The 26,225-nt window shown below is 45.3% G+C and overlaps 1 protein-coding gene across 9 annotated transcripts in view; it reads right to left on the reverse strand.

Annotated features, from left to right (window-relative positions):
• mef2cb (myocyte enhancer factor 2cb) overlaps window positions 1–26,225 on the reverse strand; it is a 59,814-nt gene that overhangs the window by 12,239 nt on the left and 21,350 nt on the right. For 8 of the 9 annotated variants that reach the window (XM_086111472.1, XM_086111466.1, XM_086111469.1 and 5 more), the window contains exons 2-4: window positions 25,293–25,547; window positions 16,069–16,272; window positions 2,231–2,374 (exon numbers count right to left, since the gene is read on the reverse strand). In XM_086111472.1, coding sequence (XP_085967598.1) covers window positions 2,231–2,374; window positions 16,069–16,272; window positions 25,293–25,346 — 402 coding nt within the window. In that variant the 5' untranslated portion in view covers window positions 25,347–25,547. Of the gene's footprint in view, window positions 1–1,905; window positions 2,044–2,230; window positions 2,375–16,068; window positions 16,273–25,292; window positions 25,548–26,225 lie in introns of all 9 variants that reach the window. The other variant, XM_086111471.1, reaches the window with a different exon arrangement.

Raw genomic sequence — 26,225 nt, forward strand, 5'->3', positions numbered from 1 at the left:
AAAGAGGCGGGGAAAGACAAGGGGGGGGGCAGTCGGATTAGATTTGCAGGTTATCCAGAACAAGAGACAAAACAAGACGACATTATGTAAAAAAAAAGAGAGAGGGCACAGTCAAGGGAAATAATAAGAAAAAAAACAGAGGAAGGCCAAAAGCTTAAATGGAAAAACTAGCATCAGACATCCATGCACAATTAAATAAAACAGAAGATGAAACCACAAAGCACTGGCGAGAAAACAACTGCCACAATAACCCAACGTGCTCTGAATTAAATTGGACGGGGGAAAATCAGCAAAGTTATTTTCAAGAGTTAACTAGTCACTTTCTTCATTCGGAGAGAGAGCGAGACGGGTAGTCCAATTTAGTGCATTTCCAGGAATTATGTCCGGTTTATGACACTTAATTAAAAACACAACTACACGACAGACAAAAGGCCAAATGATCATGGACTCGGTCTTCATCTTGGAGCAAATCTGCAGTGATTTTTGCAAAATTCCGTTTGAGGTGGCAGGGCTTGACTTTAATCTGAGATGATTTCTTTTTCCATTTCACGGCACTAATGTAAAGTGTTGGTGGTATTTACTCAGATCAGCGTGCAGCCTCATCAGTAACACAAGAAACCCCCAAGCACCTCTGTTTCTTTCTTTTTTGGGTGACATTTTTTTGTGTCACTTGGCACAAGGGCTTAACCTTGGGAGTGCCCTGGAAGTGGTTGGATTCTGAATGTTAGTTTTAGGAAGTACAAAATAGGGCTCTAAATTACTGCCATGTGTCTGAGAGCAATATAGGGAGAATCAACTGGGCTTGGATGGAATATACACTTAGCTGCCTTCTCTAACGTCTACTGGTCTTGTTACTTTAAATAATGGAAATGGAAAAGCAACACGCAGTTTTTTTAAAAAATTGCTTTGTTGTTTCCGATCCGTTCTTCATATAGTCAAATAAAATACTGTTGAAGGAATGCGCACGCCCTCTTTTTAAAAAGCTCGTAAAGTGGATCTCATCAGACATGTCCAGGCCTCTAACCAGTCATTTAACGGGTGCCATCCTTCCTGCTTGCACTCATCTTCCTCCTTTACCCTCAGCTACCCCCTTAAACGCTCCCCTGCAATCCAGAGAGGCCCAGGGCTTGGCAGCCACGCTGACCACACGTTGAACTGCCACTTGTTTTGTGCGGCATCCCCCCCCCCCCCCCCCCCCCCCCCCCCCCCCCCGACCCCAATTCCTACCCCAGCAGCGCCGATCCCAAGCGCATCTCACCCAGAAAGCCGCGCCACCCCCAGCTCACCAAACCACATCGCCACCCTCCCTTCCATGCAAGGTTTTGTCAGACACTGCTGTTCTCCTCTCAATTATCTACCATAGAATTACTCCATATTCCCGTGTAACCATTCCAATATGACGCCTTGTGAATGGAGGCAAGGGTCCGCTTGCACAAAGCCACTTTTTATTGTGTGGTTCCTGGCGACTGACTCTTCTGTAAAACGAAAACTACAATCCAGCAGCCGACATGCCGTATTTAGGTGCGTCGTCTTTACAAATGTTACACTGCTGTGCAAGCAGGCTGCAGTTCTTCCTTGAAAAGCAAAGGCGTCGTGGGGAAACAGGTTCACGGTGGGGAAGCCAGTGCGTTTAAACGAGAGAAACTCTGCAATTATGAAGCAAAAATGGCTGCTGGCTGGGGCGGCAGTTATGTCAAATTAGAGGACCTCTCCTCAATAAGCAAAATGTGAGAGCTGTAATCTTTTCCCCTCTGTGTATACATTGTAATCTGCGGTCGCACTCGCGCTCTCACTTTGTGTGTTTAGTCTGGTGGCAAACAATGGCGGTTAGCTGGGTTAGCACAACACCAACCGGCCAGTCAGCATTTTGTTAGCTCGCCGAGGACGTCAAAAGCCCGTACTTACAGGAATCTTATGACTTTTAATCATGTGATCAAACTCCTCGTTAATCTGTTTGTATTTCTCCTCGGTTCGCGGGGTGAGGAGGAGAGTGGATTCAAGCTCCGGGCTCTCGCCACCTTTGTTCTCCTTCTTGCTCAAAGCCTGCCGGGTTCCACAACCAGCACAGGAGAGGGGTGGGGTGGTGGTGGTGGTGGGGGGGAAGAGGGACGGATGGCGGGGAGACATGACGGAAACGTGGAGATGAGGACGAAGCAACAAACAGCACAGTCGGAGGGGGAGAGGAAAGAAAGAGGTGAGGAAGACTCTGGGTTCAACAAGAGGTACTTACACACAGTCTCTGTCTGCTGATCATCAGATCTATGTCCTCGTTTATTTTCCTGTATTTGTCCTCGGACTCGGGGCTGTGGCCGACCGAGTCATCTGCGTCGGGGTCGGGGCTGTCACAGCCATTTAGGCCCTTCTTTCTCAACGTCTGTAAACAAAGCAGTGGCACAGCACAGTTGAAGGGCTGCGGGCTTCAGGAAACCCAGGTGAACATTTTGGCGGGCAGAAGGGGGACACGAAGATCAATTTGAAGCTTCAAGTGCACATTCTGACTGATGATTTTCTGTACATTGGCAGATTTGCTCATCGAGACTCCATGATGATGTGAGGATACACGCTTAGCAAAGCAAACGGCAAGTAATACAAGTCATGAGAAAATTACATTGAGTAGACCTTGCATAAAAATGGCTTTGGTGTCCAAAAAAAAAAAAACATGACAACTTTGGTGCTAAATTCATGTGTTGTAAGTAAAGGAGTTTTCAGGATCAGAATTAAAAAGTTTTCAACCTGAGAACAGACCCCCCCACAACAATGGCCAGTGGGAGGTAAATAAAGAATAAACATGAAGGTGTGGGGTCACTGAAGGGCACATGGACACAATTGAAGGCAGCAGTTTCCATTTTGGCCACCTGATGGCCACCTGCCCCTATTAGATTGGGAGCTCGGGTCCACCACTCAAAGAGACCGTGCTAGACAAAGTCAATTTTTAATGAGGCTAATGTTGACAACTATAATTACCAAAGGCGATTTCAGAAGTACTTTAGAATGTGTGTGTGATGTTTTGTGTGCGCATGTGCACGTTAACTAGAGCAAGTAGGCTACCGCTCAGCTATGTTGCGTTCATTTGTAAAGTGAGACAAAGACGAGACTGCGAGTGAAGAAAGTACAGTAGCTGACAGTTAGAGATCTCATCAAAGGCAGACCCCCTTCTCCCATCCTCACTCCACTCCTAACCACCACCACCCACCAACAGTCAACCCCCCCCCCCCCCCCGTCTCTTCTCCCCCTGGCTTTAATAAAGGGAGATTAGTCTAGTGGAGGAATATCACGGGCCTGCTTCTGTCTGTATAGTCATTGCTTCACACTGCGCTCCCCTACTTTCATCTGAGGCTCCATATCAGACAGGCGTAATTAAATTTACTTTAGTACACCCTGTATTTGATGCTGATGAAGTGTGTGTGTGCGTGCGTGTGCGTGTAGGCGCGAGGGGGGAAGGATTGCGTGGTTGTGCAAGTGTGGGTGTATAAAGGAGGAAGGTAGATGCTGAGATAAGTTAATCTCAGTGAACTTCTTCCTCCCATTTGTTTGTCTGCGTTGGCGCTCGCTCACAAGAGGAGATACGAGTGATGCTAGCTGCTCCATCATGAGCGGCAGCGCCGTTGACAGGGAACGATCTGCCTGCTTAGAAAACAAATAACGATCCGCTCATCTCTCATGTCAGCACAACAAAGGCCTGTTTGGAGTGTGGTTTTAGTGAACTTAGAGGGCTCCTTTTGTGTACGTGATTGCTGTTTGATTCCTGAGGCGGCTGGTGGCGAAGCAGCTACTGTATAAGCGTGTCAGCATTCACCGGCTCTCTTCTTTCTCTCTCTTTTTCCAAAATTCTCACTTGCCCGCTGCCGCCCCCCCTCCCCCGAGAGTGAAAATCTGGAATTCGGAATTTGAAAGCCTCTCTCACATCTCTGACAGTCTTCAGGAAATCACACCAAACAAACGCAAGGAGAGCTGACTTCTAACAGAGCAGCCGCGAAACAGGCGCTCTCGCTTCATGTGAGGTGTGTGAGTCAGGAGAACAAAGGGGTTGCAGAGGTTCATCACGCTGTCTTTTTTGGCATCAGCGTGAGATGTGAAATCTCCAGTTTTTGTCTCTCTTTGGTGCAGTTGCATCGGGGTCCCGGCGATGCATCGTCTTGAACTGACAAGAGTTGAACGACTGGCCTTGCTCTGTTCACATGACAAACCAAACCAAAACTTTCCTTCCAAACTTCCGTTTATTTCCACCAATTCAGGATGGACCGCGTTTTAATTCTTTGATTGTTGATTACTCAGAATTCTGTCCATAGTGTGGGACGGTTTGTTGATAAATAGAGTGCGCTTCTTGGCTGTAACCAATTGAGTATCCGACCATTCTGTCTCAATGTGTTTGTGGCACAAAGAAGAAAAAAAAAAAAAGTTATCCAAGACAACTTAGCTATGGAAACTCCTTCTGGGAACAACACCAGCATCAGAGAACAACACCAGCATCAGATAGGAGTTCAGAACATTATACTTCCAAGTTCAAGCAATTCATTTTGCAAATTGTCTAGATTAAAATCTGGAACATTTGCCGAGGGGCCGAGGCACCACGCTAATCCCAATTTTGTTTCCTTTTTTTTATTTCAAAGTATTTCTAAGAAGCGTATTGCCATGTTTCAATAAATGTTGAAGACGTTATGATTTGTTGAAGTAATTAGGAAATACCCGTTTTAAATAAAAAAATGGAAATTGAAATTCATCTTGTGCACTGGCCGCCAACTCATATTAATCGTTCCAAGTCCCAATATATAGATAACTGGAAGGCATAATAATACCCTCTACACGTGTGAAACTGTTTATTTGTGTCGTTATCAGGCCAAATCTTCTTGGGGCTCTCCCACCCATAGCACAGGAAATAAGAATGTTGCTAGCATGAGGACCACATTTTATTTTGGGGGGGGGGCAGGGGAGAAATAGTTGTTGGAGGGTTCCGAAAAGTCTGTAATAATGTCGCGAAAACGTCGCGAGCTGGCCTAAATCATAGCTCTTGCTCACTACCTCGCTCTCCACATGTACGCAAAAAAAAGCTAATTTTTCAAAATAAAAGCACAGCATATTTGATGCTTTACTTTGACTTCATTGTCACTGTCAGGGTTGGTCAACAACCGTCGCCCCCGGGTCGTACTTTGCCTAGGTCTGCTGTAGTTAGTCAAACGCCCTTCGCCAGATCAAATATACATGTCCATTTTAGGAAAAAAAGAGCGATGCCTGAGGGAAAAGGAGGCACCCAAAAGGGCTTAAAGAGCGGGTGGTCACGCAAGGGGGTCGCGGCACTGCTTGTCTTGGGTGTTGATAGGTCGCAGAGTGTTATATGACTTGGAAGCATGCGGCCCTGCCCCCCCCAGGGGGGGCTTAGCGTTCCAGCGAGGCTCAGCACTTTGAGGCAGCGCTACGGGGGCGCTATGCCACTCATCCCAGTTATGGCCACCTGTCTGCCGACATCACACCTGTTGCCAAAGGCTGACACACGACCCAGCATCCAATCGCGTCTGCCGCAGTGCTCACATCGCCATAGAAGGCACAGCTGTGCTCACACCTCACACCCTAACGTCATTGTATGTATTTATAAGTGGTGCGTGTGAGCGAGGGAACGGGAGATAGAGGAAGTATACTTCTTGGGAGAGGAGGAAAAAAAAAAGCAGTTTTTTGCCTGCTTGGCTCTTATGTCTTTGTGCGGCCCCTTTGGAGGCTTGCTCCTAATTAAACTCCTTCTTCATGATGCTCCCTCATGACTCGGCTTGTCACAGGGCCTCTGCCAAGCAGGGACGACATAGACACGGTGGCCTACATACTAAGACACCCGTCTCATCAGTACCCTTCAGCTCTTCACCCAAAGTTAGAAAGGCCCGCATGGTAAAATCAGACATGGGCAGTCAATTCATCGGTGGTGCGTTGTAGTCAGGACGGAATTAATTTTAGAAGATGGTCAATTGTTTTTTGGGGGGGGGGTGGGACTTAATTGACTTCATTCTTTAAGTTTGGAGAAAATGAACAATCTATTATTCTTTCAATTGGATATAGCTAGCAATTAGCTGACGTCATGTCGACCTTTAGACAGCAAACCTGCTGGGACTGACCAAGCGGTGTACTCAGTTCTGCTTCAAAACGCAAATGCTAACAACTCATTCCACTCAGACTGAATTCTACTTGCAATATGCCTACTTGGAATATTCTGCTTTCTTTTGTTTCTGAAGTTCTTTGCAGAGCATCTGTCATACAAATGTGTTTTGAATTGTAACAGTTCCTTAGCACAGTGCAGGGTGTGAGTAATAACTCCGAGGATCCTCGCAGGGTATTTGGGTGTGAATTCTGATCGGTCCCCGGGGGGTCTGAAAGGGACAGCTGATGCCCACCATAGCAGGATCCTTCTGTTCGGCATTCTGCCACCCTTCGCACCCTCTCCAGCCCTCTGATCGGTCTCTCTGTCCCAGTCTGCTTCTCAGTCTGTCTCCCTCGGCCCAACCGTGCGGCCGTCCTCTCTCATTCTCTGGACTCGGACCATATCTCAACATAAGCAGAGTCAAAACAGTGTTGGCTAGACGTGTCCGTCTTTATTTTTGACAGACGTGCGTGTTAGGTGTTGGGTTATGTTTGGAAAGCTCTTGATTGCTGACCGTCGTCTTGGCAGTGGCTGAAGGGTACGACATATTCAATATTGTGTTTATGGCTATCGGCGACAGACGAGGCCAGTCGATGTATCTGAATGTCTCCAAGCCAGTAGCATTGGTGCAACATTCTCGCACAAAAACACAGCTTGTTTCTATTCATTATTGCTCTTTGCCAAAACAGGACATCAGAAAAAGTTCTTCTCGGGTTTCCCCAAAGCGATTATCTTTCATATTTGTTCAAATACAATAAGTGACACTTATTGTGTTTACACGTACTTTTCTCTGACTTGCATGATTCCTAAATACAAATCAGATGGTTTTGAAGACACCACCTTTTCACCTACACGGAAGGATTTAAAATGTGGTCTTCGCTGCCGCACCAATGTCGCTTTTTTTTTTCTTTTTCCACGGGATGTAATATTATCGCTGTACACCCGCTTTAGGGCCTCCGCTTCAAAGGGCGTAAAATCATTTCACATTTTTATGTTGCCATGCTGATTTGACAAATCCAGGGTCAGGTCATTGGAAATTGTCATCATCAAATTTTGAACATGTTCCAAATTCCTTTGCGACGAGAAAAATTGTGAAAACCGAAAGCAGCCTCGGCCACTTTTGCAACCTTAAACGAACTCTGACGAAAACGCAACATTCAGGCAGCGCGCAAACACTCGCAAGCCTTCGCCGCAAGGTGAGATACCGGCTTTCGTTCACTCTGTTTTTCAGAGTTGATGGTTGTGACGGTGGTGGTGGCGGGGGTGGGAGGGGGGGCTACATCAGAGAGATCAGGCTGGCTTACTTTATTGGGAGCAGATGGCAGACCAAAGGCAAAGAAGGCCACAGTTTCATGAAGCGTGGTTTGAACACGCCAGGACCATGTCGAGGGGCATGTCCATGGATGGCGGCTGCATGGTGTGCACGTGTGAGTGAGCATTTGGGGAGAGATGGCCGATTTTTGTAGGTTAGCGATGGGAGGAGGGCCCGCCTCCTCCTTTCCTGAAAGAAAAGCTCGTCCCTGTTTGTATTTATGTCCCTACCCTTGCTTTAAAAAGTGAAACCTTCAAGTACTTTTTAACGATTAATTCTGATGCTACGGAATCTTTCGTGGGCACAAATGGCTCAATGTTCCAATTTTACAAGGAAAGATAAATGTTATGTGCATAGCGAGCCTCCAAACTTGATCAAACCACGGCATTGTGTGATGTGCTAAAATCACCATGAGGAAAAGCCCCCATAGACAAGAGCCCAGTCACATCCAGGCGGTCTTAGCTAGCCCGTATCCAAGCACAATACCAGATGGTACAGTGTTCCCATATGGAAGAGACACACACTAAGCACATGTCACAATCCAACGCGCTTTTGCTACAGCAGCATCCAAGCCCAGTGAACAAAGTGGTCATTCAGACAAGTCACCGCACTGTATAATTACCCAGATAGACATTACGAGACAATACCAGCTCAGATAAGTGGATAAAGAGGGCACTTATGTCTGCACCCTGAGTCTACCATTTTTTTTTAATTCTGTCTGCATAGCTTTTATTCTAAACTACAGATATGATAATGTGTTGACATTGATTTTGGATTCGATAACTTATGAGGACTTCATTCAGTTCCAAACATGACATAACAATTTGGGGAAAACAGGCAGTCCTTTTAAAACAACCGCCCCATGTCTTCCTTTTTTTTTTTTTTTTTTTTTGCGCTGTTCACCAATCATGACTTATCGTCTTTTGTCACTCGGTCGCTTATCGCGTGGCTCCACAGCAGGAAGAGGGAGCCTGAGGGAGGCCTTGAGTAACAATGACCAGCTGCTTGACCTCTGTAATGTGACCTTGGATTTCCAAACCCTGCCCAAAGCTGCAATTATGGTGAGGAGGGAAGGGGGGGGGGGGGGGCTACGAGCGGCGGCAGAGGGGACGGAAGCTCTGGGGCCGGGTGGAGGGAATTGCCACTCTTAAAAATAGATCATGATTTCAAATTTTCCACAAATAGTTTCAAAGAACAAGGCATCATTTCATCTTAATGGCTGGCGTGAATTGTTTGGGCTGTATAGTGGAAAAGCCTTGCAGGGTAGCCTTGGCAGGGTGGCCTCAGAAGTGGCCTGACTCTCCACACCACAGGGACCGCATATTGGCACATTTCAAACGGTCTATTTTTAAAAGCTCCTTTTGTTGTCGTGTGCCTACCTCAGACTTCCGTTGCAACATATTGACCTTAGAAAACACCCACGGGAGAGATCCAAACCGGTCGTAAGTTTAACGTCTGAGGTTCTGCTTTTCTGGACAGTGGCTGTCTGATGTGGGGCGAAAATGCTGAGCTTGTAGATCAAGTACATTATCTGCCTTCCTGTTTTTAGCGTCTCGTATAAAATTAAAGAGGCATAGCGTAGAGTCTGTTAAACAGGAACTCGCTTTAGTTCTCGTCTCATGTCTAGGACAGGCAGATGTGGTCTGACGTGCCAGTCTTGATAACGCTCGGAGGCCGGTCAGAGGTCATTTTCTCAATAACATCATTTTAAACGCATAGACAGAGAGGGTCTCTCAGCACGACTCGTGAAAGGGGTACATGTTTTTCCCTATTATGCATGTATTTCAACAAACAACAAGACAGGAAGATACTGTTTGGTTAAGCGCTGGGAATGGGGGAGTCAAGTGAATTAAATAACAGGCGTCTTTATTCAACGGATCAAATGTTTAGAGGCACCGCGGGGTCTTGGGCCGATGGTGTCATGCATGTGGTTGATGAGAGCAATTATTCACGCTGGATGATCAGAGGAAGAAAGAAAGGGGGGAGATGAGGACAGAATGAATAGCACCAAGCTCGGCTTGCTTACTCACTCTTCTGTTTGAAAAACAACCCCCCCCCCCCCCACACACACCAACGCTCATAAGGAGAGGGGGGTGGGGGGGAGAAAGTCCTCCCAGCAAAGACCGCCAGCAACTATTTTTAGCCTCACCACGAGCTATTTTTAAAATCACTTTTTAAATAATCCTTTTATATAAAGGCAACTATTAGAAAAAGAGGTCACATACAGTGAAATGTAAGCGATAGCGGTTGCTGTGCTGACGGCGGAGCAAAATCAAGCACAGTCGAAGCTGGATTGAAAAACGGAATTTCTACATTTAAAAAAAAAAAAAGGGTGGCAAACGCGCAGCCCCAAATGTGGACCGAGAAGGACAAAGATGGTGAAGACAGGAAGAAGGGAAGGAAACACAGCTGCATGACACATGGAACATGACAAGAGGTTTTGCACGTATACAGTAGCCTGTTTGCTTTTCCACCAACTCATCAGCTTACTTACAGCTGCCACTGTTGTTAACACAGAGCCTATGAAAACAAGTGGAACCTCTAAAGTCGGACATCCCGGCTATTTGGAAAACATTTCAGGAAATGTGCATTGCGAAAGCTGCACACACACACACAAAAAGAAAAAAAAAATGTTCCAACCATCAAGCAAGTCGTCCGTGTACTTTGCAAGACTACAGTGGGCATCTCAAGGATTAGGACCACATGTGTTATGTCTTGGGCTTTTTTTTGTTGTGCTTTTGGGATACTACTGCTGAGGTGATGGAAAAGCGCAAAAAATGGGAGGAAAAGTGCAGAGAGTGGCACATCTGTCTCTGACAAAATTGCTTTGTTTGTAATCCTAAAATAAAGATAGATTGTTATTCGAAATCAGAAGGTTGTTTCCTCTGTGAGGAGACTCACCTCCCGGACATGAGAAGTCCCTCTGCTTTCTGTTATTACGTCAAAATAAATGGTTTGTACAGAGTTGACGTTTTATTGTTTCTATATGCTTGGACAATTTAGAACGTCAACATTTTCCGAAGTAAAGCTCTCATGATGGCCAAAGATGGACTCTGGATAACTTCGTTTCCGTTATTTCCAATGGGAACATTTGAATTCAAATCTATTTAAATACAAAGTATCAGAAATGAATTTAAATGAGCATTGTGACACTTGCTGGCTAAATATGTATGCCCAACATGTACCCCAGTTGCCATCAGCTACACCTTGAGCGAATTCTTAATTTCTTAATCTTACCAATGTCATAATGTTAATTTACTTAGGCAGTCCAAGCAGCTTCAGACCTTAATCCTCACCTCAGCACGAAAAACAAGCCGTGTCGCCCGTCTCTGCGCCACGAGTAAACACTGAAGTGATGTGATCCCCACGACGACCCCAGCCCATATCAACCCCCACCCCACGCACCCAAAAAAGTCTTAAAAGTCTACGCGAGATCACTGAGGACAACCGTGGGGACAGGAGATACGATTCCATTAATTCCATTCGAGGCGGACACATGTAGAAGTCGCGGAGGATAAATTAGTGCCGCTACTCAAGCTGCCGCGATTACACAGCCTTTTGAGAGCCATGAGAAGAAGTCATTCAGAGAGCCGATCAACGCCGAAACTCCTTACGGCTAATGTTCTCCACGGTGTTTAGAAACCAAATAAGCACGCAGAATAGCACACATGCCGGAAAATATTTTCGCAAGCGCGAGGCAGAACATGAGCACACTGCCACTTCTGAGAGGGAGGTCACATGTCCCAATGCTGACTTGCTAAAGAGAGTTAATGTACATTTTATGTATACGGTATAGAATTGCTTCTAACGGAATATACTTTAAGTGCCCCGGCCACATCTGCTGCAAAATCTAATGAGAGCCAAAACAAGTGCAGTGCCTTTACAAATTAAATGAAGCTTACAGAGGTATTAATTTAACATGCGTATTGACGTGGTTGTAGTTGGTGGTGTCGAAATAGAGCTTATCAGTACGGTCACAAAGCTCAAATCAAAGTGGATTTGAGCGTTGTTGATCACGATGGCATTTTTGACATAATTCCACTGCGCACGGGTACCTAATGAACTGTCCGCCGAGCGTTTTTAGTGGCTTCTATGTCGTTTATTATTATTTTTTTTTAACAAGGCGACGTGTTTGTTCTTTTAATTGCCTTGTAGACATACTTTCCTGCTACTTTACCGCCTGCTGCAGTCGACCGTCGCCGCACGGGCCCCGAGTACACACCTGTGCCTCGCGCACATCTTGGCACATCGGTGAAACATACGCCGGGTGAAACATGGCCAGGGAGCTTTGCTGAATCTCATTAGCCGAGCGGGTAGTCATTAACAGAATGACCTTTGGAAATAATTACCAGCCTTCCTCCCGCCATCCCTCTTTCCCCTCCCTCCTCCTTTGCTCACACTCATCCATTCCTCTGTCCCACACCTCCCCACTTCCCCCTTTTTGCATGGAATACGTCCTCCTAGGTGAGCGCTGAGCTGGAGAACAAAACGAGGCAGGGAGGGTGAGGTAAGGAAGCCAAGCATGCGCTCGCTCCCGCTGCTGTCGAAGATTACGGGGAGAGCTGAATTTTCAGATTAGATTAAGCCGCCGGAATGGGATTGGCTGGCAGCCTGTCTTCTGACAGGTATGGTCAAAAGGCGGAGAGGTCAGCTCAGCGCCAAGTGCCATGTGCCACGCCATGTGAAGCTTTCACCAACGGCATGGGAACTGGCTGCTGTTGCCGAGGTCATCAAATGCGTTCTGGAGGGGTGAAGCCAATTGCCACGATCCTTCAGGGAGCGCGCACGACATTGAGTATGTTCACAAACATTCCAACACCGAGAGCTGAAACGACCTCATTGTCCATCAGGGGTTTGGCACACAAAACGTGTTGCTGCATTTTAAAGTGGCCAGCAATCACGTGGAGAGTTTGCAGGTACTGCAATCGTCGGGAGCAGAACCAAAGGACTTTTTTTGATTTGCGCTTGCAATTAACGAGTCCCATACTGACAAATAATGTCGCCTATGTGACTTGAGAGAGAAGGAAAAGCAGAGGTGGATGTTTTGTCGTGCTTTTCCATTTTCTTCTCTGTCACTCACATGGCCATGAAACTGACCGGGCAGAGCGCAAGGTTGGTTCACAGTTTGTGTTTTAATTCAAAGTGCGCAACCTACGATGTCGAACAAGGTCGCAAGAGGCTAGGGATTCGTTTGGCTCATTTGAAGTGTTACGCACGAGTCTGATTGTGTAATTCGTAATTCGGCAAAAGTAGGATGAAATCTCAAGTTCAAAAATCCTATGCATGATGTTATGTGAGATGTCCGCATATTCGGCAAGACCTTCTGAATCTTCAGTTGAGTGAGCATCAAAGGCTTACCGCTTGTTGTTTGAATTTTCTTTGACAGTCGGCGACGCTGATAAGAAACAAAGGGGTTTTTGGAATACATTTTCTTTCCCCCTCTCATTTGTAACCAAATCTGAACTGATTGTGTTCGATCACCGAGGTTTGACGGAAAGTACGTTCAATGTGATTTTGGTGTGGAAATGTATTGAAGGCCGCTTTGTCCGCTTTCTTTTATGCATCACAATCATGTATTTGACCCACACATGGTGTCAACCTACTGGAAAATCATCTCATGACTTGAGATGTAGCATGTTCACTGTATATTTATAAAAAAAACAAGAAAAAGCCCTGAAGCCTCTTGTAAACATACAGTAGCTGCAGAGGCTGCGCAGCACTCTCAGTGGCACTCTCTCAACAACGCTAATTAGCAACCAAAGACATGCTAATTACATAGAGTTTTATTGCTAATGTAGCGGGCCTCGTTGCCGGCCGCCCACGCTGAGCTCTGCTCCCCTACCTCTGCCTCGCCTCCCTCCCACTACACCTTCAGGCACAGCAGCATCAGAAGGAGAAGGAAGCCTTGCTGTATACTTCTGAAGGCAAACACGCTTTACAAATTCGGACAAGACATTTAAAGCCAGATTTGAGCGTGACACTCCCGCCGTGCGCAAACCTCGATTTTAGAGGACGTTGCTAGAATTTACCTTTCATATTATTGTTGAGCCTTTTTTTTTTTGTCAACAACACGAAATACGCTTTGCCTTCCCCCTGACCCAGCAACCCGCCCACATTCATGAACTTTGACAAAGCTTAGCGGGCAGCATCCAAGGCTTCACTGGAGGGTCCCGACCCATGTTCGCCTCCCTCCCCCGCCCCTCCGACTCGTTGCACCCTGCTTGCAACAACGCTAAACGTGCCCGTGTCAGCCCTGTGGCCAATCCCGTTAGCACGCGGAGGCCTCATCGCATCGATTTGGAGCGAGGACCTCAGGGGGTCCCTGTGCTGGTAGCGCTTTATCCCTGCACCCCAGCCCCCACTTGGCTCTTCAACATCATTCCTGACACGGCTGTTTATACGTTAACCATCCTCGGCTCAATAAAGGAGACACGGTTACAGAGAGTATCGAAGCGGTGATGTAGCGTCACGGGCACTTGTTGAAACGTCTGGTTCAGTAGGGTCAGACGGACTATACGGTGACTGAAGGCCCATATTCAATACAGAATCGCCCCTGGACAAATTGGCCTAATGTACGGAACGCATGACCGATTTAGATGCAATTTTATAAGGTTATTGAGCAAAGAATTACAATTCATATACAGTACATTTGTGATCATCGGAATGTAAGACAGGCACGGATGAAGAATTACACTGCATGTACTATTCTACTTATATCACAAAAGCTTCATAAGGGAAGAATGAAACACCGTGTGAACGGCGAGCTTTAAATATGTAACACAAGCGGGTGCCTCTAAATAAAACACCCAGTCCGTCCTCGTTGATTTAATTATCAAGGTCAGCCCATATGCTAACTGTCGTAATGGCTAGCGTACAAGCTACCTTAACACATTTGACGGCAACAAATGCGAAGCCGAGCAAATCGTAACACGAGCAAGCTACTGTGAAGTTTGCATCCCAGCCACTATATCGATGTCTTTCAAATGGTATCGTCGGAACAACGCAACGCCAATTCCAGACGGCATTTGATGCAAATGTGCAAACCGAAAAGGTTCGCTAGTAGGGGTGGTTTGCCATCTGGAGAAGCGGGAATACTCCCAGTGGACCTGTCCGCCCGTGTTTGGGCATCGAGCCCAGTAACAACCATATGAAGAGATAAAAACATGTCCCACGCTGTGGGCTCCTGTATTAGGCTGCTCAGCCTAATCCATAGGTGCGTGTGGGCCTTGACTATTCCTTCATTACATTTCATTGGGCTTCAGTACATCTTGTCTTCTTAAATTCTGAGCCAACAATTTCAGACCAGTATACCTAATTTGTCATCGGGTGGGACAAATAAATTAAAATGATGGCTTAATTAGGTGGCTGTTAATTAAATAGAAAATGTGGGTAACACATTGCATAAAAAAATAATTGGGAAGAAGACAAGTGCTCCTTTGATTTCAGTACATGAATTACTCATCTAAAATGTGTTGAGGCAATGGAGTGATTATTTTTGCTTCAGGTAAAATTCATGCGACTTGAGTAAAAAAAAAAAAAAAAAAAGAACATATTATTCGAGTGCAGTTTGATCAGCGCGCATGGCATGAGAGGTTACATGCGCGTGTGCAAAAGAAAATGGGATCAACTCTTCCCACCAGGTCGGTCAGAACTCCGGTGCGATTGTTGCATAACAGGTTCATGTTGAGAGCTTAAGGATTTTGTAAAGCACCGGCGTCATTCGCTCTTTGATCTGCCTGCTCACGAGCTGCCCTGACAACAATGTTTACAGTTGTCGGCAGCCAAGCTAGCGACACGTGTCCGCTGTTTCAGATCCGTCTCCAACTCTGAGAGCCAGATCAATGGTGACAGCATGGTCACGTAAAGGCACATTTTCCACCAGGCGGTACAGCTAAAGTGCAATTTTTAAAATCAAAAGTTGCTCTTTTTTGGACTCAATTTAGATGAGTGGGTGCCGAGACAAGGTACAATTGCATATAGAGAATATCCACGGATAATTGACGGCCAATGAAATGCAATAAAGTAAATTAATCAATGGAAAAGGCTCATATGTTTAATCCCATTTTGGATTGCATACAGCAACAAAAATATAAAACTTAATCTTTCAATTTACTGATAGTTATAGCAGACTACATTCAGACTAATGGTTCAAAGAAAGTCATCGATTTAACAGTACAATGTGCTAAAAGACGATGGGGTGGCTGGATGATTTTAAAAGTTAAAAGCAATAACTGGTTGAAATATACAAACAGGATGAATTGATATTTTTGCATTTTCTGGCGCCCCCTAGAGGCCATGGCACTCCTAGCATTTGCCTACATTGCTTTGTGAGTGGGCACCCATTGCAACTTGGAAAGTATTATAATCTAGGACTCTAAACACACGGTGCTGAACTAAACTGCGGCACCATTTGCTAATACAGGCACTTTGCCATTTATGTAACTACAGCTTTGTTTCTTTTTAAATGTGGTCTAAGCAGAACTTAACATACATTTTTTTTCCTTTCCGTGTTGAGTGTGAAGACAAAAAGAGAAGTAATGAGTCACAACCATCTGGTGTGTTTGCGTGTTTCCGTGCATGATTCAGTGCATTCGGGCGGACGGCGCACGTGCATTTGTGTCGACTTGCCACTCACCTCCACAATGTCCGAGTTGGTCCTACTCTCGTGGGGCTCGTTGTACTCGGTATATTTGAGCAGGACCTTGTCCATGTCTGTGCTGGCGTACTGGAACAGCTTGTTAGTGCTGTTGAAGATGATCAGGGCGATCTCGCAGTCGCACAGCACACTCAGCTCGTAGGCTTTCTTCATGAGGCCAAACTTTCGCTTTGTAAATGTCACCTGGGAAAGAAGATGAGAACGATTAGCCTTGGGAGGGTTACAACAGTTTCTGTTCAAAAATGCGGAAGGACAAAGAACAATCCATATGATGAAATCAAAATTTTGGGCTTTGTGGTCATCATTTAATTATAATACCCCCGCACCCCCCCCCCCCAAAAAAACACACAAAAAAAAAAGAACACAAAAAAACCCTGACCAGGACATGCATGCTGCAAAAAAAGGAACCTAAAAAATTTGTGATCATTTTATCATTCACCTTGAAAGTGCATTCAAGGAAAACAGAAATCCGTTGACGTTTGGACAGCCCCCGAGTGATACAGTGCAACCACTATACCAGGAAAAAAAGCTGCATTTTAAGGAACTGAAAATACTCTGTCTCGGAAAAATAACGGCCAAGCAGATCTGTTAATGTTTGTACATCAAAGTAGACAATGGGACTTATGACAGATTGAAACGTCCCTTTTCAAAATGCTCGCTCCTTCTGTGCTATTAAAAGAAATACAGATACCGACGACTACCCTTGGTCGAAAATAAAAAGTTAGTGTTGCCCAAGTAACTACCTTCCAATAAAAATAGCATCTCAGATCCTTCAAAACAAGAAAGCACAAAAAGTATTTTGTGACGGGGTTTTTTCTTGGTTTGTTTGTGGTGATTTTGCACAAGGCAGACCTATCCAAAATGGTCACATTTTTATTAGATTTTTTTTTAATAGAAAAGGATATGTTCCTCCTTCTCTTGGTTCAAACCTAAAATAATAAAAACAAGCTGCACCTGAAAGCTTTTTAAAAATATATTTTAATGAGAAACATTGCATCATAGCTGTGCTCAGCCTGCATTATCCCCTGCATATTTGTCTACTCTCTTCTGACACGTCGACGAGTGCCAACAAACTTTCCCAACTTTCAGGAAATCATGCTTTGAATACAATCATGACGACGTGAAGTGAAATGAAGTCTTTTGAAAGAAAAAGATCACGCTGCCCTTCACACTCTGAAAGCCGAAAGAGGAGCTGGGAATGACTGGATATTGACGGATAGTTTTGTATTACATGCAAGCACATCTCCCAGGATGCAGCAAGGAAACCGAATCCATCCATCTCACCTCCACCCTTTCTTTCTTGCTTGCTCTACGTTGAGTTGGTAGCCTTGCGTGAATTGCTCCATCCATACACAAACCTCCTTACAAGTTTTTTTTTTTTCGCATTCTGTAAATCCAGTCGCTGCACCTCTGATTCAGCGATAACAGAAGGGGAAAAAGGCTCCTGCGAGCTCCCAAATATCATGCTGACATTTACACAATCAGACTTAAATGTGAAACAAATAAAAACAGTGACAGTAAGATTAATTGTAACGTCCCCCAAAGCCTTGTGGGCCATACCAAGCAGCCGTGGACGACAACACGAATGAGAAGGCATATAAAGACATGAGGTCAAAGCTGGGGATGTCAGAACAGGACTTGCAGTGTTGTCTTCCAAGGGACACGCGCCGGAGACAGTTAGCGGCCAACTGAGCTCTGTTATCACTCAGACACTCACTCTACCGAAGCCATTCGCGTTTTTGAAGGTGGCACCTGGCTTGCGGTCGGCTGACTGCGAGGAGCACATGTCCAGCGATAATAGAGGGACATTCCACTCTGATTAGTGTTCCAATCATGTTAGATTTAAAAATGATCTTTCTTAACTGAAATGAAAGGAAATTCCCTGACCGGTATTGTAATCGGTTCAGGCCTTTCCAAGCAGATCCCTACAAATATTTTTTGCAGGTTTTTCATAAATAAAATAACACGCTATAATATTAATACTTTAGAAAACAATATAATCATAAGATAATGGAATGTACCAATAAAGTCAGTGCATGATGATTAATTCAATGACTGTGAGGCTCCTTCTGCTGTGGTTAGCCACCTCGATGCAGTGTAATACAGACATTCGGATACACAAGGAGGCGGTAATAACTACGCTCAGTCAGCTGCAGTAATATAAGTCGCGTTTCGCAAAGGATAACGAAAATATGCCCGAGTATGGCTCAATTGACTGTCTACGGTAGTTGCACGTGTTAGCATTTGTGTTCAAATAACCATCGCTTAAAGTGTTTCAACATTGTGACACGGACGCTATCCGTTAGCCACTCTATAGTGTTTTGTATCATTTGTTAGCATTAAACTAAGCAGACTTTCTTAAGGCATTGTGGTTGTTTTAAATACACAATCTGTAATCATCTTCTTCTTGTGTTTTTTTTAATTACATTTTATTTTTTTGACAGACAGTCAACTTCGACTGGGCGTGGCATTAAACAGCTCGACGCCTGCTTTTTGAAGAACTGCTCACTGTGTGCCAAACTGCTGCTTGTTGTGATGACAGCTGAATTTCTGTTCCAACGTGACTGCCACAGTGCACAAAGCAAGGACCATATAAGCACTGATGTGCGAGTTTGGCGTCGAAAAGCATGACATCAACTCCAAGCACAATTTGGGTGATTTAGAGCAGAGGTTATGAGCTGGGGCAGTTCACACTCTATCAAGCAAATGTTCGACTCGATGAATTATTATGATCATGATTTTTTTTTTTAACCTCTATTATATGTAATCGCTCACGATATTTGCATGAGGGGTTTTCAGATCTTTCCAAAACGACTTTTCTCACCATCCAGGAGGCGAACGAGTGCGATTACGTAAAGCCCAAAATGACCGAACAATAACACCTAGCTGATTTTCACACCACACCCACACATCCCAATGTGACACATACAGTACAACCTGCTGTATCGCATACATCCACGCAAACACGCCTATTTGTACATGCTTGGTTGAACAACCAGCCTTGCACACGAACCTCATGTGGGATGTACTAATTGGCGCTGGATCTTAAGTTTTTGTCTCAGTACAGCTTGGGCTGAGTTTGCTATGACTCCATTGCTTGTAAATGTGATCCTTTAGGCCACAAACATTCACAATTGCCGTGTCCTGTGTAAAATTTGCTCCTCCTGCTCTCGCTGCAGCTGTAAACTAGTCAGTAGTCTCAGTGGGCTGAAGTGTAATATTGACTAGTCCTGGACGACTAACAAATGCAGCGCTTAAATGATCACAAAAACATTTCAGTCCGTGAAAATCCGCTCATGAAATTTGAGAATTTTTGGAGCGTGTACAGAGGAGTTATTAATTTCCTCTTTTATGGGCAAAGATTTTGAAACGTGACATTTGTCGGATGAAATATGTAGTACAAGGATGCAAAAGTAGGGATATTTTTTGTAATTGTGTACGTTTTGCGTGGCCTGATGTGTGCAGTTTGTTGAGTTTTGGTGCATGTTTAGGCCCTCAAAATGCGATTCATTTCAGGAAATAATGACAATAACAAGAGTAAAAAATAATTTCAAGGGCCCTAATAACAAACGTATTGTTGGACTGTGTGAATCTTTCTGGCGGTGTCAATCAAAAGTTGACTTTTTGATACAAGTCTTGTATTGGATCTCATTTGATTTTGCAGGTGTACCCGATGGCGAGTGTGTAAATATCACCGGAAAATGAAATTCTTAGATGCTCGCTTTATTAAATTTCCTGTTAAGTCCTTTCATCTTCTTCCTGTCATCTTTATTCATGTACGTATGTTTGCCTGTGAAACCGCAATTATATGCGCGTCCCAGTCAAATGAGCAGAGATTTGCTCTGCATAAAATGACATGTCACATTTCCGCTGGCAAACGAGGAGCGAGGCGGCCCGGGATAAACAGAGAAGAAGGAGAGGCGGTGGCAGATTCCACGCCACATGGGTGAGAGGGGAGACAGAGGGAAGAGAGCAAAAGGGAGCGGCGGGTTGAGAGAGAGGCGTGGGTGGAGGTGGGGGTGGGGGGGCCGGCGGATGCACAGGAAGCACATTTGTATGCATTTCCTCTCATAACAGGAAGAGGCCAGTGGCTTCCCCTTCACAATGGCTTCGCTTCTGCTTCCCTACCTCCTGCCGTCTTCCCTGGGGGCGGCATAGGAGCAGTGGAGAGACAGGCACCTAAAACTACTTGTTAGCAAACCAAACATGGCGCACGCACACACACATCCATGTCAGTCAGTTTTAGTTTCGACCCGAGACAAACACCTCTTCCATTGTCAGGGGCCAGGCAGGAAGACACGGGCTTATGCAAAAGGAATACAAGGAGTGCAGGACCTGCTTCTGAACTCTGCCTCACAGCCAAGGAAACAGTTAAGAGGGCCAATCTGACAAAAGGGGCTTTGTCCCTCCTATAATATATGCTGTGCTCTTCTCTCTCTTCAAAATGGCACCAGGCAGGCCTGTTTTTCCTCTTCATTCAAAGTCTGAATCAAGATGCGCTGAATGAGGTGTCCATGTTGAGTATTTAAAAGCTGACACGTGGTCGACGGGTGCATTATGGCAACACTTGAAATACTGTAGATGCCGGGTGCAATGGTTCACTCTCGAAGAAAGAAAAAAAAGCTCGTCGTCATCTTTGTAAAAATAACTTTTGCTGTCAACTTTTATCACGGCACCATAGCTGAAAAACATTTTGAATTCTATCCCGATCGGATTTCAACATCTGCTGCAAGAACGTCACATTTATTACAATTTTCACACATTCAACTTCAGAACGATCAAGCACTCAAGTATAAGGTGTGACTGGGGAAATGGGGAAGAAAACATATAGTAGAAGAGGAGGGGAAAAAAAGGTTGAGCAGTCCAAAGAGAAGAACAACAATGAGGTGAGAGCTTGGTGAGCACTTTACAGGTAAGGTCTTGCAATGCCGAGCAGACGACAGAGCAAAGGTGACACTCACAAATGGGAAGGTGGTAGGTGGGAATGAGGGAATTAAAGGGGTGACGAGGACGTACCCTGCAGGCCTCATTATTTCCCTGCTGTTAATTTCACCAGCACATGTTCTCACCCTGGCACCATTGATTGGATTAAGGATTTGTCAGAGGAACAAAGAAAAAAAAAACTTTTATATGTTCCCAAAGGCGTAACTGTGCATGTATTGTTTGGGTCTGGAAAGCTGGGAGAGGGCGTTATTTCACTTCCTGACACTGATGACCTGCTCCATCTTTAACCTTTGGCCTCGCATCCTCCTTGGAACCCTAATGTCTCCATCCTAAGACACACACACACGCACACACACACAAACAAGTCGTCCTGAATTTCGCCCTCCAAGCACACTAGAGAGGCAACACAAATTAAGGCCAATTGGAGTAAATGACTTGCTCCCCAGACTGTCTCTAGAAGAGATGGATGATGTTGTTCATACTTTATACATGGACCAGCAACAACACAAAAAGGATTCCATATCATATTAGGCCTTGACAAACATGTCCAGTTTTGATTGAGACTGCCAGAGAGGTTTGAACATTCTTGTGGACGCAGAGAGAGAGAACGAGAGAAAGCTGTTTCAAACATTTTTCACTTTCTCATGTCCTAACTAACTGACGTATCCAAAGTAGTAGACGCGGGTGGTACATTTGGTACTGTTCTTATATTGGACATAAGTAAGTCAGGCAAGCGGTCATAATGTTGGCCCGTTTGTTGTTTTTAAAAGCGGCCACCTTAACGAACAAATTAAATTCAACATCGATCAAAATGTCGAAATGAATTCATCTGCAATGTGTCGAATCTACACACACACACACACACACACACACACACACACACACACACACACACACACACACACACACCTGTGGCTGTATATTGCATTTGTGGGTCTGCTTTCCGTGTGCAGTCCATGAGGGGCTCTTTTATGTGTCTGAGGCAGGGAGAGGGTCTGAGTGGTCAGGGGGCTCAGAGCCAGGCCTCGCACACTGCTGTCCACTGTCCGGAGCTTTGGGCAGCCAGTCAACAACAGGGAGGCCTGGCCCTTCTGCCTCGGCCCTGGGGAAGCGTTTGGGGGGCCCGGGGTGGCAGCCCAAAGTGGCCGCCCAGGGAGAAAGTGGCGCGGTGCCCGTAGCCATGCTGCCACGGCTGCATGGCGGGGAGGGAAGCAAGGTAGGTGGCACGGTGGTGATGATATTTAAGCAGATTTTTTTTTTTTTTTTTTTGCCCCGCCAACATAAAGTTGGAGCATGAAAGTGCAAAGAATTCGGGGGGAAACTTTCCATTAGGAGTTTTTGGCACGTGTGTTGTGCTGTGTACGTTGTTCAGAATCTCATGCGCTTGTATATGTAGGTATAAACCGCAAGTACATTAGTCATCCATATTCTCTGCCCTGTATCTCCCTGTACATTTTCGAGATTAAGATTTTTTTTTTAAATTGATCTTTAAATCTTTATATGGTCTCGCCCCACTTAACCTTTCTGAGCTCCTCCCCCTCTACGTACCTGCCTGCTTCCTCAGGTCAGCAGAAAAGACGCTACTGGGGGTAGTGAGGACTACGCGGAGACTCAGAGGGGATTGAGCTTTTTCCTTTAGAATGACCTTTGGTAAACGTTAGGCAAGGCTCCCTCTCTGTCCATCTTTAAAATCTTCATGAGGGTCACAAGTATGCTGGAGCTTATCCCAGCTCGACTTTGGGTGACAGGCGGGGTACCTCCCTTTCTCAGGGGCTCAGAAGTATTTGGTTAGTGACTCGCAAAGTACAATCCATTCTTTTGTTCAACACAAAGGAAGCAGATTAAAGTCTGTAGTTGATATCAAGTATGCCGTCCAAATACTTGAAACCAATCTTCAATAACATGATCTGTTCCATTAAGATGAATGAAAAGAGTGGAAGTATGCGAAGAATGCGAGGTTGAAAGCAGCTCTATACAAACACTTGTGTTTACTTGGTTGGGCCGCGGTGGCATTTTCTCAAGAAGGAAGTGAAAATATGCAAAATTCGACTTCTGTTTTTTTTCCCTTTTAAGAAGGCTGGAGTTTCTGGTCTGTCTTGTGATGCTGTCTAACGCAGTGATGTCATTCACACATGCCATATATGGGAACACGCTGAACACAATGTGCTGCACTGATCATGTGACCTATACCGCACGATTTTATGACATCATTTAATCACGCCTTATTTATCATTTTAGAAATCCGAAGAACAAAATCCCGTGGTTTATTGACTCTCTTTTCCCTGAACCCGTTCTCCTCTGCCTCTCTGTTTCTCTCTCCCCTCTGTAAGTAAAGCCCGGATATCTCAGGCATCGATTCCCCTCAGGTGTCCTTCCTGTCTGCCTCTTTCCCTCCTTATCCTCAGGAGCCGGATGGCCTGCTGCATGTGGAGGACTCAGTCTAAGGTGAGAGAAGGGCTGAGATAACAGCAAGGCGGAAGCGAGGGTGCTGCTGCAACACGATAGCTCGAGTCCTCGTTGGGAACTCTGTGACCTCTCCCGTTGCTTCAGTCGCTCGATGACGATGACAAAGTGATGTTCCACGCTGCTTCATCTCTTTTTCCAAAGAGCGAATGGTGTGTCACAACCAATGGAATTACTGAGAGCTTTTTTTTTTTTTTTTTATCTCAGGTGCACCCACTTTCTCATATCTATGTGTTAGTTGGAATCCCATTCATAGAAACCAGTCAGGTCAAAAGGACACCTCCAGCACTGACGAATCGATTCCACAAGCCCTTTTATTTTTATACCCAGAGTGACTCTGCAGATGACTGAGCCGGATACAAAGAAGAACTGAAGAAAGCATTACGGTGTCAGACTTATGTCAGAGAATTAAGAAAGGCCCGAAGCTGGTCCGAATGTGTGTGTTTTTGACCTGTGATCCAGGGGCCACGACAGATGCGTATGGATCCAATTTGGAATGTCGGAAAGCTGAAAAAGTGTCAGTGGTCAGTTGGAGCCCAGGAAGTGATCGATTGAGTGCCTCGAGGGCACCCAGGATGGAGTGCTCTCTTTGTGTTTTTTTGCAGCCGCCGACCTGAGAGTGGGCACGAGTCATAAAGTCCAATTTTTCAAGAAATGCATTATGAGGCACCTGCATCGATTTATAGGAATGACATGTGCCGCTGGGCTGAAAAGTCGGGACATGGAGATATACACAAACTGAAAATGGGCAGAAAAAAAAAATAGAAGATGAGCTACTTTTTGCCACTCCTCTGCGACTATAGGGGAACCTTTGGGACCTTTTGCCGACTCCTGGAGGAACTGGCGAATCTATGGATGCAGCCCAATGAAAAGCTGCGCTAACTCAACCTCTCCTTTTCCTCACCCGAGTCATCTGGAAGTTCAGTAGCAGCAGCAGCTGCTGCAGCAGAGGGCAGTTCAGCAGTAACAGGGAGCCCCCCCCCCCCCCCCGAGGGGTCATTCCCTTCCTATATGTCTTGTTTCCTCTTACCTGGCATGATGTTCAATGTGAAGAATGGGTGCTGATACCTCACCGACTGGCGAATGCGCTCGAATGCGACGGACGAATCATGGTCACATGCTCTCTTGCATTTGTGAATGAAAAGAACTGTTTTGCAAACATTTGCTACTGTTAGTTAAACAATGATCATGAACAATGGAACGAGGAGGAGTTTTTACTCGCGTCCCATTCCACCTCCACAGAAAAAAAAAATCTTGTCCTGTCCCAGAGTAAAAGAAAAAAAAATCCTGTCCCATCCTGATCTGATCCCAGTGAAAACAACTCCTAATCCCATCCTGTTCCCATTCAGAATGACTCTCACCCCAGTACTGCTCCCATTCTGTAGGTGAGCTACATTAAAAATGGCTGCACAATGTTTTTGTTTCCCTCTCCTGGATAGTCCCACTCCCATCTGCTTCCGTGAACTTTTAATGCTGATATGAAGAATGGGATTGAAGTCTTGAGAATATTCTCACCGGAAACACCTTTTCCCCCTCCCAGATTGCCCAGCTGGTGAGGTGAGGGAAACAAGCCTTGTCATTATAAGCCAGAAAACACTTCACCCCCAAAGCAATAACTCTGCTCTGCTGGCATTCGCTCCCTTGTCCCCCTATTTCATATTGCTCAGACTCCCGAAAGATTTTCATTGTTGAGGGTTGTGTGTGGGTGTGTAGGGTGTTTCACCCCCTCCCCCCCAGCTTTTACCACTTCTCCCCACCCTCGCACTCATCCATCCTCCCATTCCCCAGAGACATACCTGTCTGTTGCGTTCATCCATAATCCGCGTGATCTGAATCTTTTTCCTCCCCATCGTCCCCGTCGCTTTCTGTTTCTCCTCGTCCCCTAAATCTCTTCAAACCAAAAGTTGATGCGTGCTTCTCTCTTCTCTTCTTTCTTTGCTCTTCCTCTTGTTTCTCTTTTGCTCTTTCTTTGTCACTCTGTCTTTCTCTCTCTCTCTCTCTCACCGGCTTTCTATTTGTTCCAATCAACTCAAAGATTCCAGCATCTGTACCTGCAAGACAGAGAGAGAAGAGAGGGAGGGGGAGCAGAGGATGAGCATTAAATGAAATGAAATATGGCAAAATACTGAGAGGAATGAAAAGAAATATATAAAAGTGGCATCACGGCAGCCACTAGGGAGGGCGACGAAAGACAAAGAATCTGTCAACAATGTTGTGAGAGCGGCTGTGTTTTTCACTGTCGATATCATGCAAATCAGTTTTTGCTTCTTTTGGTCTCGCTCTCCCGGCACAGACTATGAGAGAAGACAGCGCTGTCAGGATCTCGCCTCGTTCACAGAGAGTTTGACAGTGTTTTGGAAGTGCCGCTAACTTAAACGCTCTAATCACTAGCACTGTAACATTACCTCCAGACTGAGCAAACCTTTTCACTTCCTCCTGTAAAACTTCACTGTACTGACAGTCAAGCTAGCATGTGGCTTTACCCCATTTCCACTTCTGTATTATACCCAAAATGTGAATTCCATACATTTTATGTACCGCTTAAAACTCATACATTTGTTTTCAGTGTCCAGGCACTCAAATCCCAGTTGTTGTTTTTGTATCAAAAAAATATATAGATATATATCATGTGCAAGTGTAAAGAAGGGTCTGAAAATGGCTGGCACTGAATGAGTTTTAAAATGCTCGAGTTGAAGGCTCTCTCGGATGACTTAGGGTGAAAGGTGAAC

The sequence above is a fragment of the Hippocampus guttulatus genome, chromosome 5 (assembly GCF_054856545.1).
Source record: "Hippocampus guttulatus isolate MCC_2025c chromosome 5, RoL_Hgut_1.0, whole genome shotgun sequence".
Classification (NCBI taxonomy): domain Eukaryota; kingdom Metazoa; phylum Chordata; class Actinopteri; order Syngnathiformes; family Syngnathidae; genus Hippocampus; species Hippocampus guttulatus.